Raw genomic sequence first — 25,232 nt, 5'->3', positions numbered from 1 at the left:
AAGAGTTGATGGAATCAATGATGGGCCTGAGAGCAAGAGACTCCACAGGGGTCCAGTCCACTCTACAAGGGTGCAGGATGTCTACATTGAGATGAAAGAGATATTGATTGTAATCTCCACCTTGCTAAGATCTGCCAAACAATGTAAAAGATTGATGATCACGATAAGGTAAATATCTGATGCCAATAAAGATCTTCTTGTCTTGAGACAACTTCATTAATCTCTTTACCTGTCATTATTTCTCAGCACCAAGTTAACTGAGAAATAAGTTTCTGCAAAGGGTAATGTTTCCAAACTTTCTTTATTCAAAATCAGTCTGAACTCACTTTGCTTGTTACAAGGGCTTCTATGTTTTAATAACTTTTATTTTCAAGGAACAGTATGCTTTCACCTCACATTCTTGATAATAAATTACCCCAATTTAGGCAAAACTTCATAACATTAATAAACTCAAAATAATGTCTCTTCATCCTCTACAGGAAAGAGTACATCAGAAACAACATTAAAGGACAATTAGACCATCAATGAGAGCTCTGGGTACACAGAAAAAGGAGGTGGATTTAATCAGCAAATGGAGAGGGGAGCCTATAGGACATATGGACAGGGGAGCCTATAGGACATAGTAAAAAGTTAGAGGACACTCAGCAACAACAAATTAACAAAGCTTCTTTTTTTGAGTCTCTCCAAAATAGTAACTGACTTCAATGGGGCATTTGTTGTGTGCCTGAGAGCTAAGATTGAAACAAGCTTGAGTCTGATTTGCTATTAACAAATCCACTTAATATTTCATAATAATTTAGAGATCTAAAATCATACAGCACAGAAACAGGCCTTTCAATCCAACTCATCCTTGCTGACCAAATTTTCCAAACTGAGACTAGTCCTATTTGCCTGCATTTGGCCCCTATCCTTCTAAATCTCTCCTATTTATGTACCTGTCCAAATATCTTTTAAATATTGTAACTGTACCTACATCTACCACTTCCTCTGGCAGTTCATTCCATATATGAAGCACGTTGCCCTCAGGTCCCTTTTAAATCTTTCTCCTTTCACCTTAAAATTATGCCCTCCAGTTTTGAACTCTCTAACCCCAGTGAAAAGAACTTTGCTATTTATCTTATGCATGTTCCTCACGATTTTATAAATCTCTAGAAGGTCATCCATCAACCTCCTGCGCTCCAGTGAGAAAAGTCCCAGCTTATCCAGCTTCCCCTTATAATTTAAACCCTCCAGTCTCTATAGCATCCTTGAAAATCTTTTCTGTACCCTGTCCAATTTAATATTATCCTTTCTCTAGCAAGGCAACCAGAACTATACACTGTCCTCCAAAAGGGCCCCAATAACATCCTGTACAACCGTAACATGACATCCCAACTCCTAAACTCAATGGCCTGAGCAATGAAGACAAGCATGCCTAACACTTTCTTTCCGCTTTGCCTACCTGCGATACAGCTTTCAAGGAATTATGTATTTGAACTCCTAGGTTTCTCTGTTCTACAACACTCCCTAGGACCCTACCATTAACCGTATAAGTCCTGCCCTTGTTTGTCCTAGCAAAATGCCACACCTTGCATTTATCTAAATTAAACTCCATCTGCCACTCTTTGACCCAATGGCCCGATTATCCTTTGTTGTAAGGCTTTTTCTTCATATGAAACAAAGCTATGCAAAATTGTTAGTTTATAATTACAGTCTAATTAATTAACTTTCATTCACCTACTCATTTCCTTCTTGCTAGAACTGAAAATCTCTTCTTCTGTAACTCTTACCTTTGCACTCACATGACCCCATTTTTACTTCAGGGGCATCTCTAACAGCTTGACAGTTAATAGAATTGAGATTTGGAATTCATAATTTAGGGAATGACATTCACTATTCACTCAAAGTAAATCAATGATGCGTCAATACACTGTACAATCATCCAACCCATTCTCTATCTAGCTTGTCAATGGCTCGACAGTATTTCAAAAATTATTAACACCCATTGAAGTAATCTGTTCTATCAATTTGTGCTGATGTGAATTCAATTCAGTGTGCCTAAGTTCATTTTGTCTTTGATCCTTGAAGGGAAAAATCGGTTTTAAACATCAGTAACAAGAAGACCAACATAAATACAGAAACAGGATTTTGGCTCTGTTAGAGATCTGAACAATATTCAATCAGAAGACTATTAATAATGGTTAAATCATTTTAAATTGAAAGGTGAATAGCAGGAGATTTAGCGTAAAATATCTATCTAGCAAAGGCATCTGATAACAAAAGCAAATCTTGAGCTGCGATAGGATCTGAGGAAAGGTGTGGCATGGCCTTCAGAAAGGCCTATTTGTATTTCTTGTTTAATTCAGATATTAGTGGTTAAATAACCTCTGTGAGGGAATGCATTCCTCTGTTTTTGTTGCAGTAGACTGCAGTCTAAAAAGGAAAATCAATCCAATATCCAACTATGGTGGTGTACAAGTTGCAAATAAATTATTGCATCCCATAAAATATGTCCAGTTTTTCAACATAAAAGATGAAATAGCAAGGCCAAATTCACCTGACTTTCAACAATTTGATGATCATGTCAACTAGAAACTAGGGTGCTTCTGCTTCTTAGAACATTATGCATATTTTGAAACCTTCATCCCATCAGTCTGTCCTGGATTTGCAAAAGGTCTCATAAATGAAAGGAAATGCTCAAAATACATGCAGCTCCAAGATTTCGCCCCTCTCTCACCTTTACCTAACACAGTTAATGTTTAACTTTAACTAACTGGGACTCTCATCTAATGAACATCTTCTCAATGGTGTGTCTGAAGAAAACACCAAGGTAGAAACTGCTTTCATTTTTGTTTACAAACCTGAGGAATGTCTCCAGACTGGAACTGACTCTGTTCAATGACCTGCCCCAACTCTGGAATGTGCGCTTTTTCTTGATTAAACTCTGAATTAATCAGAAATTCCTCAATCGATGTCATCCTGGTATTACTTGGAGAAACACTGTCATCTGACTCTTGTGGAATGGTTCTAGCTAATGCTTCTATAGCTTTGGTGGTCTGTAACATCTGCTCATTTGGATCACTTTCCAGAATGTTTTCATCAGAATCTTCTTTAGTATATGTGTTACTGACATCAGGATCTTCCTCCTTCTCTAAGTTCACAAGAAAATCCTCAAGTGAACCAACTGGCCTCTTCATGTGACTATTTTCCAAATCTTCTACATCTTCTTTTGGTTGTTCCTCAAACTTGTCCACTCCACAAGAGTGTCGTAAATCTGCAGCACCATCCTGTGAAAAGATCAGTTGATTATATTGACTTTTGCTGAATTCAGTTTCTTGAACTTATTAGATGTTACAAATAGTCACATGAAATACTAGAATTTCACGAGTGGATGTGAGCAATTTGATCGTATTGTCTTTGAGATTAGCCATGGAGACTAGACACCAACGAAAACCAAAAGTCTTGAATATTGATCAATAAGAACATGTCCCACAAAGCCAGTTACTGAAAAACAGATTTGCATCTTACATGATCTTAGAATATCCAAAAGTACTTTACAACCAATTAAGTACTTTAGAAATATTGTAGTTTAGGAAACCAGTCTTCCCAATCAAGCCATGTCAGTTGTTTTTTAAAGTTAATACTGGAACTAACCATTCTCTGAAATAGGGGATCTGAACTGATCTTAAAAACCAAAATAAAGAGATGCAACTTTTTTATCAAATTGGTGGTATCTGCCTGAACCAGGTAATGGAAAATAATGTCTCTCGAAAACCAACTACTCCAAAACACACCTGAATACCAAATCAGTTGGCTGAAACCAGAATCCACCCCAAATTAGGCAGCTGAAGCCAAGCCCAAAACAAGAAGAGGTAACTTCTTAGGTTGTACTTCTGTTCCCAAGATGGAACATTTGGCAGTAATTTTGAGCATTCTCCTCGCACTGTTTAAAAACTCCAATTAATGTATAAGCTATCAGAAAAGTTTGTGACCATTGCTGCCTTGTGATGTGGTACACTGAAAACAGTGAAAATCATGTTCCACCTACCTGCACATTTTCTTCCATTTTGGTATTTTCTCTTTGAACAGGTGCTGGTTCTTCGAAAGTAACACTTATTGAATTTGGCATCACATCAACCACCTGACCCGGAGTTTTAAAAGCAGTTGGATAGCCACCCTGCTCTTTTCCGTTATAGCTTGTGGCACTCTGACAGTTGAGACCTTTGTCAGAGACCATCTCAGTCAGATCGTCAAATTCATCCTTAAAATCTGCAATGGACAATTGTTTCCTGACTGAATTACTGTCTTCAGGATGCTCACATATTTCAGGGGCAGACTGTAATGGCACAGAGTGCAGAGGGAATGTAAACAGTGTTCGAGGAATTCTGACAGGGCTAGAGTCTGCTGATTCACCGTAAGGAGACATGGTGCGAACTGTGAGCTCCTTAGAAATTTGAAGAAGCTGAATCTGGCTGGATCTTACTAGCACACTACCAGCTGTTGGTGATGCCACCTCAATAATCTGAGAAGAAATCAGAGGAAGTTATATTGTCCTGAAAATCTCAGTTTTAACTTCTAACAAATCTTACCAATTGATCATTTAACTGAAGCCATTGACATATGCATCAAATTTTCATTCAGAATGATGCAGCAACCTCAGTTGAAAGAATGCATGCTGACTTTTGAATGAAACACCGTAACATTCTGTTAATCAAGACGGCACCTAACCAACTGCATTAAGGACAGAGTACCAACAACACACCATTCTGAGGAGTAATGTTCAAAATTGAGAAGGAATGCTTTAAAATGCAGTGATACAACTGGGACTGACCATGGATAAGCAGCTGGGATGGCCATGGACACAATTAAGAATATATAGCAGAGGCAGGAGGTGGCATAATCATTGCCTTTATTTCCCCAAATAGATGGTGCCTGGGGTTTTATCTGTAGATGTTCATGGATTGGCAGTGGCTGAACAACTTTTGATTGTACCAGTTGCTCAAACAGTAATGAAGAAAATTGGACTCTACAATATATCTGGCAAGATGCTATTCTGAACAGAGTTCACAAACTTACTTAAACTGTATCATCGAAGTCACGATTCTCCTGGTTCTCAGCCACAGAGAACGAAGCCACTCAGTGCATTAAAGGTGATGTATCCCTAAAGTAGAGTCAACCTTGTCCATTCTGCTCAAAAATGATACCTCTCTTTATATGATAGGCATTAAATTTGTGAAACTCACGAGCATATCAGGCAGCAGAAGAAAGTAAGTAGGGTTAACAAAGGGACCCATACACAGAGACAAAGTAAGAATTACTTACAGGAAATGCAAATGGAGCTTTACCTTCTGCCCGTCAACATAGACAGCATATCCAGTGACTCGCACGCCATTTGAAGTCCCTGCAGCATCTATAGTCACTGGCAGCCAGCTGATCAACACAATCCCAGGACTGGGGCTTGCTTCTATCTGAATATCCAGTGGGGCATCTGGAGGACCTGCGTCAACCAAAATGTCAGTCAAACAAGGACGTGCACTGGTCATTACATTCACAACTCAACCCCATAATGCCTCGAGACACAGGCACATTGCAATGTCCAACAGTTTGCAAAAACAGACCGATAGCTAGATCCCTCAGCACTGCTACACTAGAACCCTAGTTTTAGTGAGGTGCTGGAACATAGCTGTCAAAAATCTATGTACTGAATGAAATGAAAGGACCAAGTATTATGTACCGAGCTTTGCTGATGACAAAAAACTGGCTGGGGAAGTAAGCTAGGATTTCAGTTGGCTGGACAGCCAGTTTGTGATGCAGATCAACATCAACAGCGTGGGTCCAATTCCGATATTAGCTGCAGTCGATATGCAGGTCTCTCATCTGAGGTGTACTAACCATCAGTTTACACCACCACTGGGTTTCTCTCTAATACAAGGTCAGCCCTACAAGAGTATGGTGATTTTACTTTATAAGTGTTTACAATTTCATTCTCTCTACCCTACTTGGACTCTACATGATTTTGAAAACGTCTATCAAATGTCCAAAGAACAGTTCTGACTTGTCCAATCCATCTTCCTAACTGAAGTTTCCCATCCACAAAATCATTCTCACAAGCTTCCTCTGCACCCTCTCCAACCCATCCTGAAGTGTGGTACTCAGATCAGTACACAATACTCCAACTGATCCAAGTCTTGTAAACATCCTAGATCTTGTAAACTTGGCCCGTATTAATAAAGCCCGTGGTACTGTCTGCTCTATTAACTCTATCTCCACTCGTTCTGCCACCTTCAATGAATTACGTATATACGCATACAGGTCCCTCTGCTCCTGCACACCCTTTAAAATAGTGAGTAAACAGACAAAAACTGAAGCCTTTGCAACCACCTTCAACCAGAGAGTCATTTGGTAAATGATTCATTCCAGTTGTCTCCTGATATTGTCATGACAGCAGCTGTCAGGATTGAGCCAACTTGACTTACTCTTTCTGCTAGCAAGAAATAGTTACATACATTCTATAAGGAAAGGATAATGAGTCCCAGTATTGTGTTGAAGATTTGAGTTTCAGAATTGCCACACTGCTATCTAAAATTTTCTAGTGCGGCTATCATATTCATCTATTTGTTAAAGTGTAAATGACCCAGGTTTTGCCTGTCGACAAAACGTCCTTGATGATTCAAGTGTAGGACAAACCTGACCCTATGAAAATGAATGGCAGAAATGTTAGGATTTGAGAATCTTGGATGAGAAGGCAAATTATCAGCTTAGTTAAAAAATAGCATAATGAAGGTCCAGGCAACTAAAAACAGACAAAGTCCTTGCAGAATATAGAGAAAGTAGAAAGGAGCTCAAATGGGGAGTTAGGAGGGCTAAAAGTGGCCATGAAATGTCCTTGGCCGGCAGGGTTAAGGAGAATCCCAAGGCATTTTATACATATTTTAGCAGCTAGAAGGTAGCTAGGGAAAGAGCAGGGCCACTCAAGGATAATAGAGAGAGATAATGGGTGGAGCCCCTTGATGAGTACTTTACACCTGTATTCAACAATAAGATGGACCCGAGGGATGTTGAGGTTAAGGAAAGGTGTGTGAATACTCTCGGGCAGGTCATCATGATGAAAGAGGAAGTGTTGGGAGTCTTGAAATCCATTAAGGTAGGTAAGCCCCCAGGGCCAGATGGGAACTATCCCACGATATATGGGAGGCAAGGAAGGAAATAGCTAGTGCTTTAACAGATATCTTTCCATCCTCTTTGGCCTTAGACGAGATTCCAAAGGACTGGAGAATGGCCAATGTTGTTCCTTTAGTTAAGGAGGGAAACAGAGATAATCCAGGTAATTACAGGACAATTAGCCTAATGTCAGTGATGGAGAAGCTGTTGGAAAAGATACTGAGAGAGAGGATTTATTCACACTTGGAAGCAAATGGGCTTGTTAGTGATAAGCAGCATGGGTTTGTGTAGGGAAGGTCATGTTTCACCATCATTGAGGTTTTTGAGGAGGTGACAAGAATGACTAATGAGGGAAGGCCAGTGGATGTTATCTGCAAAGACTTTGGTAAGGCATTTGATTAGGTAGCTCATGGCAGGCTAGGACAAAAGGTGGAGTCTCATGGAATCCGTGCTGACTCGATGGATTCAGAACTGGCGTGGTCATAGAAGACACAGAGTAGCAGTGGAAGGGTGCTTTCCCGAATGGAGATCTGTAACTAGTGGTGTTCTGCAGGGATCTGTGCTGGAGCCTTTGTTGCTTGTATTACATATAAATGATCTGGAGGAAAATGTGGGTGATCTGATTAGTCAGTTTGCAGATGACACCAAACTGGCGGAGTTGTAGATAGTGAGGAGGATTATCAAAGAATGCAGCGGGATGTAGAAAGATTGCAGATTTGGACAGAGAAATGGCAGCTGAGTTTAATCCAGACAAATGCGAGGAGATGCACTTTGGAAGATCACATTCAGCTGTTAATTATACAATAACTGCAATAGGAGCATTGACATACACTTGGATCTGGGCGTACAGGTCCACAGATCCCTGAAAGTGACATCATAAAGGATAAGGTGGTCAAGAAGGCATACAGCATGCTAGCCTTCATCAGCCAGGGCACTGAATGTAAAAGTTGGCAAATTATGTTACAGGTGTATAACACTTTAGTTTGGCTACATTTAGAATATTGCAAGCAGTTCTGGTTGGCACACTACCAGAAACATCTGGATGCTTTGGAGAGGGTGCAGAAAAGGTTTACCAGGATGTTGCCTGGTCTGGAGGGTTTTAATTATGAGGAGAGATTGGATAAACTTGGGTTATTTTCACTGAAAAGGCAGAGGCTGAGGGGCAGCCAGATAGGTATCTACAAATGTATGAGAAGTTTGGGGAAAACGTTTTGCCCTGTGGGTACCTGGAATGCATTACCAGTGGAGGTGATGGAAGCAGGCACATTAACAATGTTTAAGGTGTACCTTGATAGACACAAGAATGGGACGCCAACAGAATGATAGAAACTGTGCCTGGGCAATAAATAGCGGGTCATATAAAGATTAGGAATCAGCGCAGCTTGGTGGGCCAAAGGGCTTCTTCTGATGTATTGTTAAATCAAGGCAAATTCAGCCAATTATCATACATCAATCGACTTTCAATCATCCGAGTAATGCAAGGCACCACTGGCAGGGCCATCATCATCAGTAAGTCAGCAATAACTGGCTCACTGATACATCGATTGGGTTTTTCCAGGTTTAGCCAGCTACAGATCTTAACCCTTGACCCAAGCATGAAGAGAAGAGCTGGTTTCCAGAGATGAGGTAAGACTGACTATAATATCTAGGCAGCATTTGAACAAGTTGAACTATGGGAATCAGGAAGGAAGCTCTGCACTGGCTAAAATCGGTCCCAGCACAAAGGAAAAAACCGTCATTGTTTAGAGCAATCATCTTAGCCTCAAAACATCAGGGCAGAAGTTCTTCAGAATAATGTCCTAGACCCTTTCAGCTACTTCTTCAACAACATTTCCACTATCACAGGTGTAAGAATTCAGGATGTTCACCGATTGCAGTACAGTTTTCAATTCAGGCCATATCTACATGCATGACCTCAGACTTGGGTTTTTAAGTTACACGTAACGTTTGTACAATATAAGTGGCAGGCAATGATCATTTCCACCAAGTGAGAATATTCCCAATTCCTCTTGACATTCAAAGGTATTGCATTTGCTGAATTGCCAGTACCCTGGAGGGTCCCATAGACCAGAAGTTTTACTGGAACAGCCAGGTAGGTGCTGTGGTTACAAGAGCAGGTCAAGACTGAATACTCTGCAAAAAGTAATTGAACTCTCTAATTCCTGAAGGTTTGTACCATCTACAAAGGACAAATAATGAATATGGTAGAATAAAATGAATGAACCAAATAAATTAACCAAATAAAATGTGTAATGAAATATTCTGCATTTGATGTGTGAGAGCATTTCCAATCAACCTCAAGAAACTCAACACCATTCAGGTCAAAACTATCTGCTTGACTAGCACCCTATCCATCACTCAGCAAGTTGACTTAGAAATGCAACTGTTGTTCCATTGTAGTCACTGGGGAAAGTCCTGAGACTTCCTACCCAATAGAACTGTACAAGGCAGCAGCTCATCAGCATCTTCTCGAAGGAAGTTAAAAATTGACATTCAGTATTAATACTGCCAGAAGTATTGACGCCACAATCAAAATACTATGTGGTTTTGACATCTGCACCTAAGTATGGATATATCAGACTTAGAGGGATGCAATAAAGGTTGACTGATTTGATTTCAGAGGACGGTTCTCTAATGACAGATTGTGCTGCATTAGTCTATTTTCTATAGGCATTTGAAGAATGAATCGTGATCTCACTGCAACATGAGAGTGTGAGAGGGTTGACAGGATGGATGCTGAGTGGCTACTTCCCCAGGTCAAGGGTCGAGAACTGGGTGGCATATTCTCAGGATAAGGGGTTGGCTAGTTAGGACTGAGATGAGGAGAAATATCTTCAATCAAAGGGTTGATCATCTTCAGAATTCTTTACCCCAGTGGTGCATGGATGCTCTAATGTCAAGTATACTCAAGGCCTGGATTGATATATTTTGAAAAATCTGGGGATTGAGCAGAAAGTGAGAGAGACAGCAAGGTTGGGTGAGAGACAATAAGGTTGGGTAAGAGGGTTTGCAATTGTCAGCAAGGTGGCCTTTGCTGTGGCAGACAAGAAGACATGAGGGTGCTCCAAGATGGATGCACTCTCAGAAGAATTACTAAATTATTAAATTTATTTCCGGCCATAGTTGCATAGCTATCATTGTGGAGGAGGAGCTCCTCTCATAGGATGGCATATGGCTACTCCTGTAGCTCACTATCCAAAGTGACTCTAAGACCGGGGGACTGGTATACATAACATTCCCACTTAGTGGATGCCTCCAGGGAACTGCTGGATCTTATCTGCAAAGAGGGATACGTTTGCCACTCATAAGATCCACATTTCCTCAAACTGGTCCCAAATAGCAGACCTGGCAGTTAGCTGCTTCCACACCTTGGTTGCGCCAGGCAAGATCATCCAGAGATGGGAACATGCCAATCCACTGACTTAACAGCAATATTTTGGATTCCAATCAGCCCCTCCCCTTTCCTGCCTTAGACAGGATGTTGAATAAATTCCAGTTTGTCTATGCAGTTGACCAACAAACCAAAATACACACAGAGTCTGGCAACAGTGAATATAATACAAACTGTCAAATCCATCTAGTCGCAACATCAAAGGCTAATTACCTCAACATGTACTACCTTTCAGTTTTCCAACAATGTTCTCACAGCTTCCCAAGTTTCCCACACAAGTTACAACTGATCCAGAATCCAACTACCTGCGTTGTGTCCCATATAATTCCACTCTTTGATCATCTCTCTGAACTTATTATCTCCCCACTATCTCTGCACATTGATTTTGAAACCTTTGTTTAAAAATGTCCTCATGTCTGTGCTCCAGCTTCCTTCCACATACCAGCTAGAACCCTTCACCCTTATGATGCTGGTTGACTGTGGATTTGTCCTTTCCAATGTTGGCAAAACTTTCGGCCATCACAACTCTGGAATTTAACTCACTAAACCCATTCAACCCGCTACTTCTCACTGCAAATCCTAGCTCGTCAATCTCACCATTAATCTGAATTTCTATTTGTATTCAGCCTCCCCGATACAATGTTCTATTTGACTACCCAACACCTAATTTGGCTGCACATTCTTTGTACTGAAGAGATAATTTGTTATGTTACTGACCTCCTGGTAAGGTTGAGAACTGAGTACATGTGCATTTGAGCTGCCGTCGATCCGGTGGTAGTTCCCATGGTATTTGGTGTGGTCTGGCCTCCACTTTCACCTTGTACTTCATATTCGGCCTCAGGTTCATCAGGGAGTAGGAGTAGTTCCCAGCTTTCACCACTGTGTACTCCTCCTCATTGAGGAAAATTACATGGGTATAATTACTGTTGCTTGGCAACCAAGAAATGTCCGCTGAGGTTGCGGTAATAGTCTGAACTTTCAACTGCGTAGGAGCAACGCAGACATCTTTCCCCACTAGCATGCTGCTACATATGATATCGGAGTTCCCTTTGTCAGTCACACTCTGCACATAGATGCGATAAGCTTTAGAATTAAGTTCTAGTCGCTCAATTACAGCTTTGGTTGGTGAACCAAACTTGACATTCATCCTCAGCTCTTGATCCACATAGATATTATAGCTGAATATTGTACCCCAACCCCCGGGCACCAAAGGGGACTCCCAGCTGACAATGATGCTTTTGGCAAGCTGTTTAATTAAGTTCAGTTTCCTGGGGTAAGGCACCACATCCTCATCGTATTCTGCCACCTCTTCGGTATTGAGAACAAGACCATTGCTCACATGGCTATCTGGCTTTAATTGTGACCCATGCAGACTGAGCTCCTCATGGAGGCTGGAGGTCTCCAGCTTTTCGATGCTGTTCTTCCTCAGCGAAAGGCTTTTCTCACTGCCACTATGGAAACTTATCTCCTGAAATGAGCTATGAGACAGCTCATTGATTTCCGGAGGATGAAACGTTAACATGTCCTCATCAGATACACGCTCAATAAAGTTTGAAGGGACTAATCCTCTTCTCCCATCCATCAGCTCTCCTGAAAATGAAACCAGGACATATTTTAATGCAAAGTGTTAAAATCCCAGAGGTGAAATGCAAATAAATGCCAAATAAATGGCTGAGAATTTTTTTTTAATAACATTCCATAACAACTCCCTGGGATTGCAGACATGCATAACAAAGTTCCACCACTCTAATGTGCTGAATCCTTAATTACTTAAGACGACATAAAATCATCATTCACTCCAAAGTTTGGAGATCCACTACACTACACAGCTCACATTGCTAACTGCATATTAATTGTATTTAATCATATGAAGATAATAAACTTTAACTACAGATTCATTTGTACATCCAAAAATGGAAATACATTGAAACTGAGTGTTTAGTCATTGGGTTTTCATATTAGTAAGGTGTTTCCCTGTAAAAAAAAGCTTATTAAAATATGGAAAAATTGGCAACTGATTCATCCTTTACCACTTGGTGTGTTGGAACACAGTGAGGCAGCAGAGGTCACAAGGGAAGTTTAGAACGTGAATATAAATTGTCAGAGTATGATCACTCTATGATGTTCTTAAAGTCTGGACAGTATGATCAGTGGAAAAATGAAGGGATATGTGGACACTTTATGTTGCCATGAAAGAGAAAGGAGTAAAATCTGAATAAATTCTGACAAGTCAGTGCTCATCTTCTTGATATTAACAAATGCTAGAGTTCTTGGAATGATATTTACAAGAAAAACAACCTATGAAATGAGGTATGGTCAGAATTTGATATTTTTGACAAATCAAAATCTATTTCATTGAAGGTTATATCATAGACCTGAACAGATTGCATAAAAGGTTGAGGAAATTTAATTGGGTTTCCTGAGGTCCATACTAGAATTTGAATTACTTTATTGCACTGAGATTTTGCATATTGACCATTGGTTTTACTAGTATACGAGTTTTAACATCTATATCATTCTCAGATAAGCAGGTCGGTTGGATCAGATGTCTGCTGCCTTAAAAAGTTCATGAGGAAATTGTCATTTCCTTCAGACTTCTCAGAACAAATGAGATATTCTGTGGTTACAAAAAGAGTCAATGAATCAACAATTGCCAGATTTCAGTATAATCCAGAGACAAAGATTAAAGACAGGCAGAATCAAAATGAAAGCATTTTAGCAGATATGGCAATCACAGCAAAAGACAATATTGGAACAAAACTAATGGATGAAAAATTCCTGAATTATCCATGGAACAATTAATTAGTGCTTCAGGTGTAATTCTAATTATCATTATGGAATGAATTGCCCAAATAGGAAAGGCAGCATCTAGAAATGAAACGTGGCAATGAGAATGCTGAGGAAGAAGACAGCACCATGATGAATGTGAACAAATTATGCGAGTCACAAAGAGGTTTAGTCCTGTAGTAAAAATGGACTTCTTTAGGAATTGTACTTCAACAAAATATGAAGCAAATTGGTGAAAATATTCTCCTGATTCCCTAAGTTGTAAGGATTGATACAAAATAATGATTACAATACTAGTTGTTTTAGAGTTGGTGAAAACAACACAAGATCACTAATGAGAGTTTTAATTCCAAGGGAAATTGCTAGAGTAAGTCTTTTTATAATTACTAATGCATCCTTCAATAAGATCCAATATTGTTCAGAAAATATTCTGAGAAAAATTAAACTTGACACGGAGTATGATAAGGCAATTATTTTGGACAATCAATTGATCTGTGGTTTATCCAGTGATGACATTGTTGTATCTCCTGAATTTACTCTGATATTTCCCATCTACGTTAGACAAATATTCATGGCATCAGGTAATAAGAATCTGAGAGGAATAATAAAATCTATCCTAAAGATACATATATAATTATCAAAGGTTAAATAACTTGCACAATGTGCAAGTGTTTTTATGAAGACTATATGAGGTAGTAGCAGAAATTAGTGAGAATTGTGGGGTCTTTACATACAGCAAGAAATTTACGGAGTACAAAATGGCAGCAAAGTCAAGGAGAGATGGAGTTTAATGAATTGAGATAAAAGTTAAAATTGCTGAAGATGAGAAGTCCTTAATGTAGAAGTTGAGGAAGGAAAGCAGTGAAGATATCTCAGTAGGAAAATATTACTCTCCTGGAATATTGGAGGAAATCCAGGCTACAAGAGGAGGAACAAGGGAGATGTTTAGTGGAGAAAAAAGTGCCAAAGGAGTGGAGGGTCAGGCCAATGTATGATCTGGTGATAAATACCATACCACTACCACGACAGACTTGATAGGCAAGTAGTGGAAGCTAAAGCTAGACAGGAAGGCTTTATTAAGAGGAAAGGTCCTTCACTTTTAGGCTGCATTTCTGTTATTTTATATTATGTTCTACTATGATATTGATGCAATTCTGCTCAACAAATTCATGAATGCCAGTGTTTTGTTCACAAGTGATCTATCGTTCACAATGGAGAAGTATAGAATGGTAGTTAGAGATGAAATGCGAGCAAGGCCCACTGGGTCAGCACTCGAAGGAGTGAGCTGGGTGAGAACATTGAGGAAGATGCAGGAAGTGTACAGAGTAAGTTCAAAAGGAAGATGGCAAGGTCAGAACATACCATAAAATTCACAACCAGGCAAGGTTCACTCTTCAGTTCAAGGGAGTGATTAATTGGTCAGAATTAGAAAAAAATCAATATAATTGATGATCAATCAAATCAATGGAGGGGAAATGACTGTTAATGTTCAAAGTTGTTTTTTCAGGATATAACAGTTTGCATGATTGGCACCCTATTCACCACCTTAAACTTTCACTCGTTCTAACACCACACAGTATTAGCATGGTGTATCATATATCAGATGCACTGCAGGTATGTACCAAGATTTCATTATAGGTGATTTGTAGAGAGGTTAAGAAAATATTTTTTTCACTGTTTGCATATTATTGGAACACTGTGCAGTCTAGCTTGGTAACAGGGTTGTAAGCAGAAGAGACAACAATCATATTTCACCATAAGATAACAAATTTTTTTTTCTAGTAGTTATATCAGTCAAACCTTCATAAAATCCATCTTCATCCATGTCCCCATATACATAAATATATTCTCCTGCTGTTAGGGGTAATTCTGCTTCTGGATTCTCATTGGGCCCATCAAAGGGATTGTAACTGGAAGACATAGAGAATTCAAGAAGAATTGAGGTGAAGTGAACAGAATAGGCCTGATTCTGAATAATCCTAGAAACCATGCCAATAATGCCCCTGCCAAAAATTATCCTGCACCAAAGCCTGAGAAGCAAATTCATCCCAATGAATCAACTCCTCATAAACATAATCACTTCACTGACAATATAATGAGAAGGAAGACTCCCTTCACAAACGACTGCTAAATTCAGGTTTATATACTCAATGTATAACTTGTGATGCTGACTGAATGTGTGCACAGGCACAACATATAGACCCAAAGTAAACAGAGGCCCACCCCCACTCCCACCCCCCATCAGATTGGTTAAAAATGTATTCAAGTCCATTTCCTTCATTCCAAGGAAAAGGAACTGAGACAAAGTTCCCCAATTCTCTGACAATGATCTGCTATTGGTAAGATGGTGGATCATTTACAATGTTTGGACTAAATGCAAGTTCCGTCCAGCAGCCCTGTGTCATAGATTGGAGACTAACAAACATGTCTGCTCTAGAAATACTGCAATTCCAAAATAAAGGTACTTTTGCTATCTTGCCTCCTTTGAGGCATATTTTGGCTAGCGAGTGCCTGTTCCTGTTGATTTATTCTATATTATGGTTGGAACTAATAACATTCTGATTTTCCAAATCTTCCCTTTCATTGTTTTAGCTGGATAGTTGATACTGGATGAAACTGCAAACAACATCATCCAGACCAAGTAATGCAATCAGATCTGCAAGCTTAATGTTTATTCCTACACAGTATGGTGACTGATGACTCAATGAAAGAGACCAAGCATCAGCTTACCTGTACCGCGCGATGAACACTTTCAATTTTGCCGTTACTCTGCTCTCAGGCTCAGGAATGGATGAGACATTGTCAATGTCCAACTCCTCAGCTTCACTGGCTGTATCAATCTGTAATGCAGAAATGACAACCAGCAATCATAACAAGGAAAGTTTCAAGGAAAGTTTCAAAGGCTTGCAGGAATGATAACTGTTCAGAATCTCTCAATTTTGGGAATTACATAAATTGGCTGGAGCACAGATATTTTACTGCAATCCAAACTATAAACCTACATAGCACATGACAGAGGTAATAACACCACCATCACTCTAGGCCTGGATGTTCCAGACAGCTGTAATTCGAGATTAGATGGGACTTGTGTGGAATCCTCATCATAGCAGATACCAAAGGAACTACCTAAAAAAGTTAATTTTCCTCGGTATACCTAAAACCCTCCAATTAAAATAGAAACTTTGGATGGTCCAGACAAAATGAAGTAAATGGTTACTCAGGAATAGCTAGCCAAAAAAATCCATGTTCAAATTCCTGAATAACTATTAAACTAACCCCATACTTACTTCAGACACACTGGATTACACCACTCTGAGCCTGACTTGATACCAAACCATAACAAGCCCCCAACACTGCTCCCCCCACCCTCCCCATACCAGACACTCCCTCGGCAGAATCCGGGCAGATCTGATCCTACCCAAGCTAAGCCAACAACTGCCAGACCTGAATCACAGAAGCCCTACAGTGTAGAACAATGCTCCCCGGAGTGTGAAGCTGCTCTGAGGGTCCACAAACCCCAACGCCATGCCAACACATTCATTTCTGGTCTCTCCAGCCACAGTTGCCTGCTGCACATGAACCTCCGTGTCCATGCAGCAGCTGGAGTATAACAGAGAACGTAGGACCTGACTTGACACTACCGCCACATCAGACTTGACCCAACAACTCCTTCCTTGTCAGATCCATCCTTGCCCCTCAATTCCACGCACCGTAACACCCTGCCAATGTACCTGAGCCAGAATCCAACCCCGCTCCGGACCAACACCCATGCCTCATACAACCCTGCCAGGCTTGAATTCTTACCCTCTAACCCTAACGCTGACCCCAACTACTGCATCACATAGCTTGCCATCTGTTACCCCGACACCCTACATCTGGCACCCTACCCTCTGCCCAGCTTACAACCCAGCTGGTTGTCATCATACTTACCTAGCACCCTATTATAACTGACATACACATCTACACTCAAAAAATGATCACCTTTCGAACACCTCCCACAGGCAGATCCAACACGCTAGATGGGCGCACTCCTAATATCACACTTATATGTACTGTTTTGCAGCAGCTGTCAAAATGGCTGCTAGGTCCTTTACATTTCAGAATGTGGCAGCTGACTGCTGTGAAAAGAGAGTGTAGCTTGCCTTCCTCTGACACTTCTACACTACGAAAGAACTGTCAGAATGGAAAAACAACTCTGCATTTCTGAAGGAGCCACTCAGAAGTGCAAAGCTCCCTTATTTCATAAATAAAGAATAGCCAGAATGGCAACCTGTGTGGAAATCTGGCCCATAGTTCACTTGTGAGCCTACCAGGAGCAAACACTAGTGAGGGACAGCATCTGTTGGAGGAGCAGTTCGGAGGATATGTACGACAGAGGGTGGATATGGAATGTGAGTGAGTTACCTATTGCCTCCTGCGGGGGTAGAAGCATTTAGACACTGGAGACCAAATCAGTTGGAGGTTGGGAGGCTTAGAAAGTGGCTGTAAGCGTAATGGAGAGGGGGGAAAAGACAGAAAATACAGGATCTGTGGGCAAATAAAAGCTGCAAGAGGAATGCAGTTAAAAAAGAGAGGTAAAGGAGAGGGAAGAGAGGAGGCTGCAAGGCGAGTGGAGGTAAAAATCAGAGATTCTGAAGTGGAGAAGAGTGATGTTATGAGGGGAGCAGGAGAGGCAGGCTGCACTCTGAGAGAAACAAGACCTGAAAGGGAGCATATAAAGAGGAAAAAGGCTCATGGAAGGTTAGTGGGAGGAGTATACTGAAGAAAGGGAATGGTGAAAGGGGGAGGGTAAAATGGGTTTGGGGGGGGGAAGGGAAACTGCAAGAGGAAAGGGTGAAGTTTAAAAGATGAGAGATGGAATAGTTTAAACCTGTCAACAAAAGATACTCAGTTAACAAGGAATCAGGAAACATGAATTCACTGAGGTAATGAGTTTCTCACAAATGAATACAGAATCTCTGACTTAAGGCTGCATACATTTAGGAGCTACAATAGGGGGAAACTGTAGTGGTTGCTTCTATTATAGTGAACAGTGTCAATTGTACAATTTAGATCTGAGATGAGATCTGCGATACAACAGAGAGAGGATGGTATCTGCCTGGTTAAAATCTTCCAGTTTTGTGCCCATGAGATGAACTGTATTAGATGTTACCTCATCAGTCTGTGGAAGGTGTACTTGGGGTGACAGCCTTTTTGAGTGTAGAAATGTATAGCTGTTATACAAAAGGAACACTTGCCTGTTGTCTTGTGCCAATTTAAGTACTGTTGTGTCTCAGAGATTAATGCTTTCCCTACATCCTGAGGCTTTAAATTTAATGAAGGGTCGGTAACTATTGAAAACTTTTTCTAATTCTAATTCGGCATCTGTGTTGAGTCCAAATTCACCATATGTCAACACAGGTACAGAAGGTAATGTTACCAGATGACTGTATTACTTAATAAAAATGTTGGCGAGAATGAAAAGGAGCATACCAAAAAGTAGCCTCAAAAATCAAAAATAACCCTTAAGAAAAATGACAAGTATCTTTGGGAGGAAAATAATAAGTATACTTTGTGCCGTGGTACAGGAGTGCATGTTAAACAGGGCGCTCACTCTCCTGGGGATAGAGTAGAAAATTTGTCGCGTTAACTAAAGCAAACTTCTAATGTACTAGTCAGTCTGTAAAACAAGTATACCTGTGACATTATTTTACTGTGACTTACCTCTGGAGTCATGCAAGACTTTGGGGTACTTCGTGCTGACTCTGTTTTGGGAGTGCCTCTGCTGGAACCATGTGTTGATTCCAATCCAACTTTGCCAGTGATGGAACCAACTTCTGTTTCTGCCTCCTCAGATTGCTGGGCGACACTGATTGTTTGACCCTTTGCTTCACAAACAACCTGCTCTTCTTGCTGCTCTTGTTTCTCTTCTTGTTTTTCTTCTTGTGTTCCTTCTTGTTTCTCATCTTGTTTATCTTCTGGCTTCTCTTCCTGATTCTCTTCTTCCTGCACTGGCTGAGGAACTGGTAGAGGAACACTTTCCACATCTAAAAGAAATAGAACTTTCTCACTAGCGCACAAGCAGCTTTTAGCTGGGAGTTGTTGACGCAAACGTGTACAAGGCAGGAAACACATATTATAACAAAGAGGGTGACTGCAGTAATAATCTCACATTTCAAAACACTATCCTCACTGCCTAACAATGGCAGTTATCTGGCAATCAACAACCAGTTGCTTTCTGAAAAAAAGTGTTAATTAATTAGCAGTTGTAACTTGGGGTCAAGTTACAAGCTCTCCATACAAGTTGGTGTTTTCTACTGTACAAAGTGTTTTGAAGTATTGGAAATGGGAATTCAGTGCAGGGAGATCAGCTTTATGTGGCATGAGTGCAACACATTTGGAGTTGAGGAGTGTGTCACACTCCTGGCTGATCAGACAGACAGAACTAGGAATGATGTGCTGCTGACAGTGCTTGATGAGTTGGATCCAAATTAAAATCAAAAGTTACAAGTCTCTAGATTGCTTCTTGAGCCATGAGCTATATTGAGTGCAGAATCAAGAAGATGACTAAATGTGTGGCTCAAAGGGTGGTGAGGGAAGAAGGGATCTGATTCATTGGAGACTAGTGCCAGTATTCAGAAAAGGTTATTCTGTTATGATAACCTGCTCCTAAACTGGACTTTGATCAGTGCTTTGGCAAATTGTATAACTGAGGCTGTGGATAGTGTGTTAAAATACAAGAGGGTTCAGATGAAGTAAAGTTTAAAACTCTATAAAGCTAGTTCAAGACAACAGAGCAGTGTAGCAATTTAGATGCAGGCAAGCATTGTGGTACAAGGTGGTTTAATGGTGGTAATACATCAGTGAAAAAGGTCCATGAAAATAATAGTCATAAAACAAAATGTAACAGTCTTTACCTGAACGTGCAAAACATTCACAATAAGACAGACAATTGAGTGGCACAAAGAGAGAAAAAATGGTTTAGATCTAATTGCTATTATACAGAGTTCCAAGATCATCAAGTTTTGGAATATATAATCCATGGCTCACTTCATTTCAAAAATCAGGTAGGTAGAGGCCTCTGTTTGTTGATCATCATACCTTTTTATTTTATTGATTCCACCAACCTTCACTAGCTCTCCCTCATTTTAAAGCAATTGGCTCTGATTAAGGTTCTTGAATGGAACTGGAATATGTTGCTTTCAAACTGAATACAAAATTCAATTGATTTATAGTCATTTGTCAGCACCCTAGTTGGTTCCTAACAGTAGTTAAGATAGGGCATTAAACAAAAAATAATTGTAGCCTAGAATAAAGGCAATGCAATAGGAGATTTTATATTTATACTTTATATAGACCAGAGCAGTCCAATTCTAAAAGTGTTCTGCAAGATGTGTCTGTGAATGCTTTTGTGACAGTATTCTAGTACTGTATTTTGTCAAATCAGCTAAGGATAAAACTATTTTAGACCTAGTATTGTGCAAGGGGACAGAGCTAATTTGTAACCTTTCAGTAAAAATTCTAGGGGAAAAGAATGATCAAAGCATAATTGAACTGAAAGTAATATACCTAACTTTGCTGTGCAAATAAAAACTGTGAGAATGATACAGAGACTATAAACAGACGGAGACAGGATTGAGCTGACGACAAGTTTAATTGAGCTGACGACAAGATAATAGAAGAAGTATAAATGTGGGGGAGTGTAAGGTTATTCATTTTGTCTGTAAGAATAGAAAAGCATAAATTTTTAATATAGCATGTGAAACTTGTAAACTTGTGACTTGGATTTGCCCATACAAGAAATAAAAAAAAATTTAGAATGCACAACAGCAAGCAGTTGGGAAGGCTTTGGGATGTTGGACTTACCGTAAGGTATTTGGATACAAAATACGGATTTGTACAGTGTTTTAGTGAGACAGGACCTGGAAGAATGTGTGCAGGTTTGATTTCCATTTTCAAAGAAGTATATACTTGCATTGAACACACAACAAAGGTTTGTTTGATTGATTCCTGGAAATAGAGGGCTGTTTGTTAAAGTACGGTTGAGTAAATTAAGTCTATACTCTGTGGAATTCATATAAATGTGTAGGGACGTCATTGTAATGTGTAAGATTCTGAATGAAATTGAAGGGTAGACATTGGAAGATTGTTTCTTCTAGCTAGGGAATCTAGAATATGAGAGTACAGTCTCAGGATAAGGAGTTGATTATTATTTAGGATGGAAATGTGGAGATCAATTTTCTCTCAAAGGGTTCTGAATCATTGGAATTCTCTAACCTAGAGAGTTGTTGAGTACACTTAATGCTGATACAGACAATTATTTTGGTTTCTCAAGGAACCAAGGGCTATGGAGCAAGCAGGAAAATGGTATTTTGGCCATTGTTCATCGATGGTCCAACTGAATGGTCAAACAAGTTCAAAACGTTTTACTCTTGCTCTTGTTTCTTGCATTCTTACAGTTCTAATATATTGCTGTTGCAACAAGGAAATGACGTAGAGAAAGTGCAAAAATATTTAAATACACAAAATGACAATATAATCAGCACCATTCGAATAAGAAGAAAACAGTCTTAACTGGATACTTGACCAGAATAACAAAGCTAATTAAAGCAAATTATGAAGTATGGCAAAATATGACAAGATTTGTGAAAGATTATAGAACTCAAACTATATAAAACACTGAAAATGGCCAAGAGCAACCTGAATTACTTAATGTTAATATATGTGAACATGACAACGAGAGTGCACAAGGCAGGATGGTAATGATAATTTACTGCAATGTTATTGGGTAGCTCTGTAGGTAGCAGGTACGGATGGTAATAATACATGCGAAAGGCTAACATAAATGCAGCAAGAGAGTGGTTAACATGAAAAGTTGGGAATAATTACTTTAAATAGCATTATAGAGACTAGGTACTGTGAGAGGTAATATAAGTGCATAAGCAATGAAGGCAAAACAATAGAGGAAGAATTAATGCCAAGTTTAAGACAGCTGCAGGCTTATCCACCTGATAAAATTCTTTGAGGAAGCAGAGCAGTTGGATATAACTTGAATGCATTGTTTCACGTAATTTATTTTTGGCAGCTAACTGAGGTATATAAATAGACATTTGGTAGCATAGAACTTAGAGTCATAGAATCATAGAGATGTACAGCATGGAAACAGACCCTCCGGTCCAACCCATCCATACCAACCAGATATCCCAACCCAAACTAGTCCCATCTGCCAGCACCCAGCCCATATCCCTCCAAACGCTTCCTATTCATATACCCATCCAAATGCCTCTTAAATGTTGCAATTGTACCAGCCTCCACCACTTCCTCTGGCAGCTCATTCCATGCACCGTACCACCCTCTGCGTGAAAATGTTGCCCCTTAGGTCTCTTTTATACCTTTCCCCTCTCACCTAAACCTATGCCCTCTAGTTCTGGACTCACCGACCCCAGGAAAAAGACTTTGTCTATTTATCCTATCCATGCCTCTCATAATTTTGTAAACCTCTATAAGGTCACCCAGTCCTGCTAAGATTTGCTTTCCCAAATTGCAGCACCTCACATTTATCTGAATTAAACTCCATCTGCCACTTCTCAGCCCATTGGCCCATCTGGTCAAGATCCTGTTGTAATCTGATGTAACCTTGTTCGCTGTCCACTACACCTCCAATTTTGGTGTCATCTGTAAACCTACTAACTGTACCTTTTATGCTCGCATCCAAATCATTTATGTAAATGACAAAAAGTAGAGGACCCAGCACCGATCCTTGTGGCACTCCACTGGTCACAGGCCTCCAGTCTGAAAAACAACCCTCTACCACCACCCTCTGTCTTCTACCATTGAGCCAGTTCTGTATCCAAATGGCCAGTTCTCCCTGTATTCCATGAGATCTAACCTTGCTAACCAGTCTCCCACAGGGAACCTTGTCGAACGCCTTACTGAAGTCCATATAGAGCACAACTACCGCTCTGCCCCCATCAATCGTCTTTGTTACTTCTTCAAAAAACTCAATCAAGTTTGTGAGACATGATTTCCCATATATTTGCCTTTCCAAATACATGTACATCCTGTCCTTCAGGATTCCCTCCAACAAATTGCACATTACCAACGTCAGGCTCATGGGTCTATAGTTCCCTGGCTTGTCCTTACCACCCTTCTTAAACAGTGGCACCACGTTAGCCAACCTTCAGTCTTCCAGCATCTCACCTGTGACTATCAATGTACAAATATCTCGATCAATGTGGATATTGATTGGCAGGGTTATTGCCACAGAGAACTTGGTGCAAGTGCCAATCACTCTCCTCTCATTTACTATAATTGTTGGTTTTCCTTTTAAATTGGTATTTTTGTGTATTGTCTTGATGAATGCAAAATGAGAAGCTCTGACAAATTGTGATTTTTTTCGGCAATAGTGAAGTATATAACATATTAAATGGTACTAATATTATAAATGGGATTCAGCATATCATTACTAAGACAGAAAGTGCGACCAGGGAACATTAATGAAATTGAGTGAGGGTGAAATTATAATGAATATTCGGAAAAAAGTCACTACTCCAAGAGAAATAAGTGTTTAGAATGTTTTTTAAAATATAACTACACATCATGATAAGAAACTTATGTGTACAATAAAGATTTTGATAAGGGGACCTAATGTACCAATTGGACAAGGCTGAAGTTCTGAAGAAATCATATTGGTTGCGAAACTCTGTTTCTTTCTCCGTGGAGGTACTCCAGCACATTTTGTGTTTGGCTGTAATTGGATTTGCTCTGTTGAGAGATGTGGTGACAGGTAATTGACTTTAATGCCACACTAAAATAGGATGAATTTCAGGAAGTTGAACTAGTATTCTTCACCCCGAATGTAAATGTTTCAAATTTCAGAGCTAGGAGGAGTTAAATATAAAAAGAGAGACTGACATTATGCAAAACATTGGTGGCATAGAGGCAAGGTGTGGAACCTCACAATTTCCCTTTTGTTCTTTTGGAACCACATTTCCATTGAGCTGAACATATCAATGCAATACTTACATTGTTTGTTTCATTTCGAAACTCACAGCCAGAACAAATGAACAGGTTGCGAAAACTCGTGGGGGATTACCAGAGAAACCACATTGGTCTGAACAAAGAATCGCCTATATGATGGGAAATACTAAAGTAAATCTTTCCTCATCTCTTTGGTGTCATGCATCAGTGAGAAATGTTGTGACATTCATTGTCCCCTCATCTCAAGACTGTTCGCTATTAACATAACTACCACAGTCAAGTAGGTCTTGTCAATCTTTTGTGCCTGAGACTGATTCGTAGCTCTGCTTCTCAAAAGAAATTGTGAGAGAGAATTTTTATGGTCACAGCTGTGCGTGCTTTGGAAATCCTGGATCTCTCTGACATTACCTTTAGCCACTGGTGATTCCACTCCATTTGGCAGCAGTGGCTGGCCACGGGAGAACAATCCAGGTGCTTCCGTGCTCACAAGAGTGCTCGTTAGCAAGTCAATATTTCCTGCTTGCAGTCGGAAGTGCTCCAATTCCTGGGAGAGAAGACTGAACTGCATGCTCTGACTTCGACATTTCTCTTCCAAATCCCGTACCTTAGCCTGGTGGAAAAGATAAAAATCACTGAGTTCACTGTGTGGCAGCTCTGAATGGCAACACAGGAATTAACAGTCAAATCTTGCGCTATCTGTTTTCATGATATTATTTGTAGATTAAATGTCAGCCAGGACAACATCAAACTTGCCCTGCTCTTCTTATAAGCAAGACTTCTCCAACTTCAGATGCTGCCTGGGTTGCTGTGTTCTTCCAGTCTCCTATGTGTCTATCATGGATTCCCACATCTGCAGTTTTTTTTGTCTCTAACTTCTTATAATAGAGCAATGGAAGTTTGTAGAAACAAAAACAGAAGCTGCTGGAAAAAGCTCAGCAGGTCTGGCAGCATCTGT

At 40.0% G+C, this 25,232-nt stretch overlaps 1 protein-coding gene across 16 annotated transcripts in view; it reads right to left on the bottom strand.

Moving 5' to 3' along the window:
• The window catches only part of LOC122564091 (peripheral-type benzodiazepine receptor-associated protein 1-like), a 299,068-nt gene that overhangs the window by 57,896 nt on the left and 215,940 nt on the right, over window positions 1-25,232 (bottom strand). For all 16 annotated transcript variants that reach the window (XR_006315818.1, XM_043718642.1, XM_043718643.1 and 13 more), the window contains 8 exons: window positions 24,686-24,887; window positions 19,022-19,344; window positions 16,049-16,158; window positions 15,119-15,228; window positions 11,249-12,121; window positions 5,325-5,476; window positions 4,028-4,501; window positions 2,841-3,266 (listed from right to left, as the gene is read on the bottom strand). Coding sequence is in view for 15 of the 16 variants with exons in the window: in XM_043718642.1 (XP_043574577.1) it covers window positions 2,841-3,266; window positions 4,028-4,501; window positions 5,325-5,476; window positions 11,249-12,121; window positions 15,119-15,228; window positions 16,049-16,158; window positions 19,022-19,344; window positions 24,686-24,887 (2,670 nt within the window). In the remaining variant the exon portion in view is untranslated. The remainder of the gene's footprint in view (window positions 1-2,840; window positions 3,267-4,027; window positions 4,502-5,324; window positions 5,477-11,248; window positions 12,122-15,118; window positions 15,229-16,048; window positions 16,159-19,021; window positions 19,345-24,685; window positions 24,888-25,232) is intronic.

Source organism: Chiloscyllium plagiosum, chromosome 28 (assembly GCF_004010195.1).
Source record: "Chiloscyllium plagiosum isolate BGI_BamShark_2017 chromosome 28, ASM401019v2, whole genome shotgun sequence".
In the NCBI taxonomy this organism is placed as follows: Eukaryota; Metazoa; Chordata; class Chondrichthyes; order Orectolobiformes; family Hemiscylliidae; genus Chiloscyllium; species Chiloscyllium plagiosum.
Note: the sequence above shows the minus strand (reverse complement) of the source record. Positions and strands in the feature narration are given on the sequence as shown.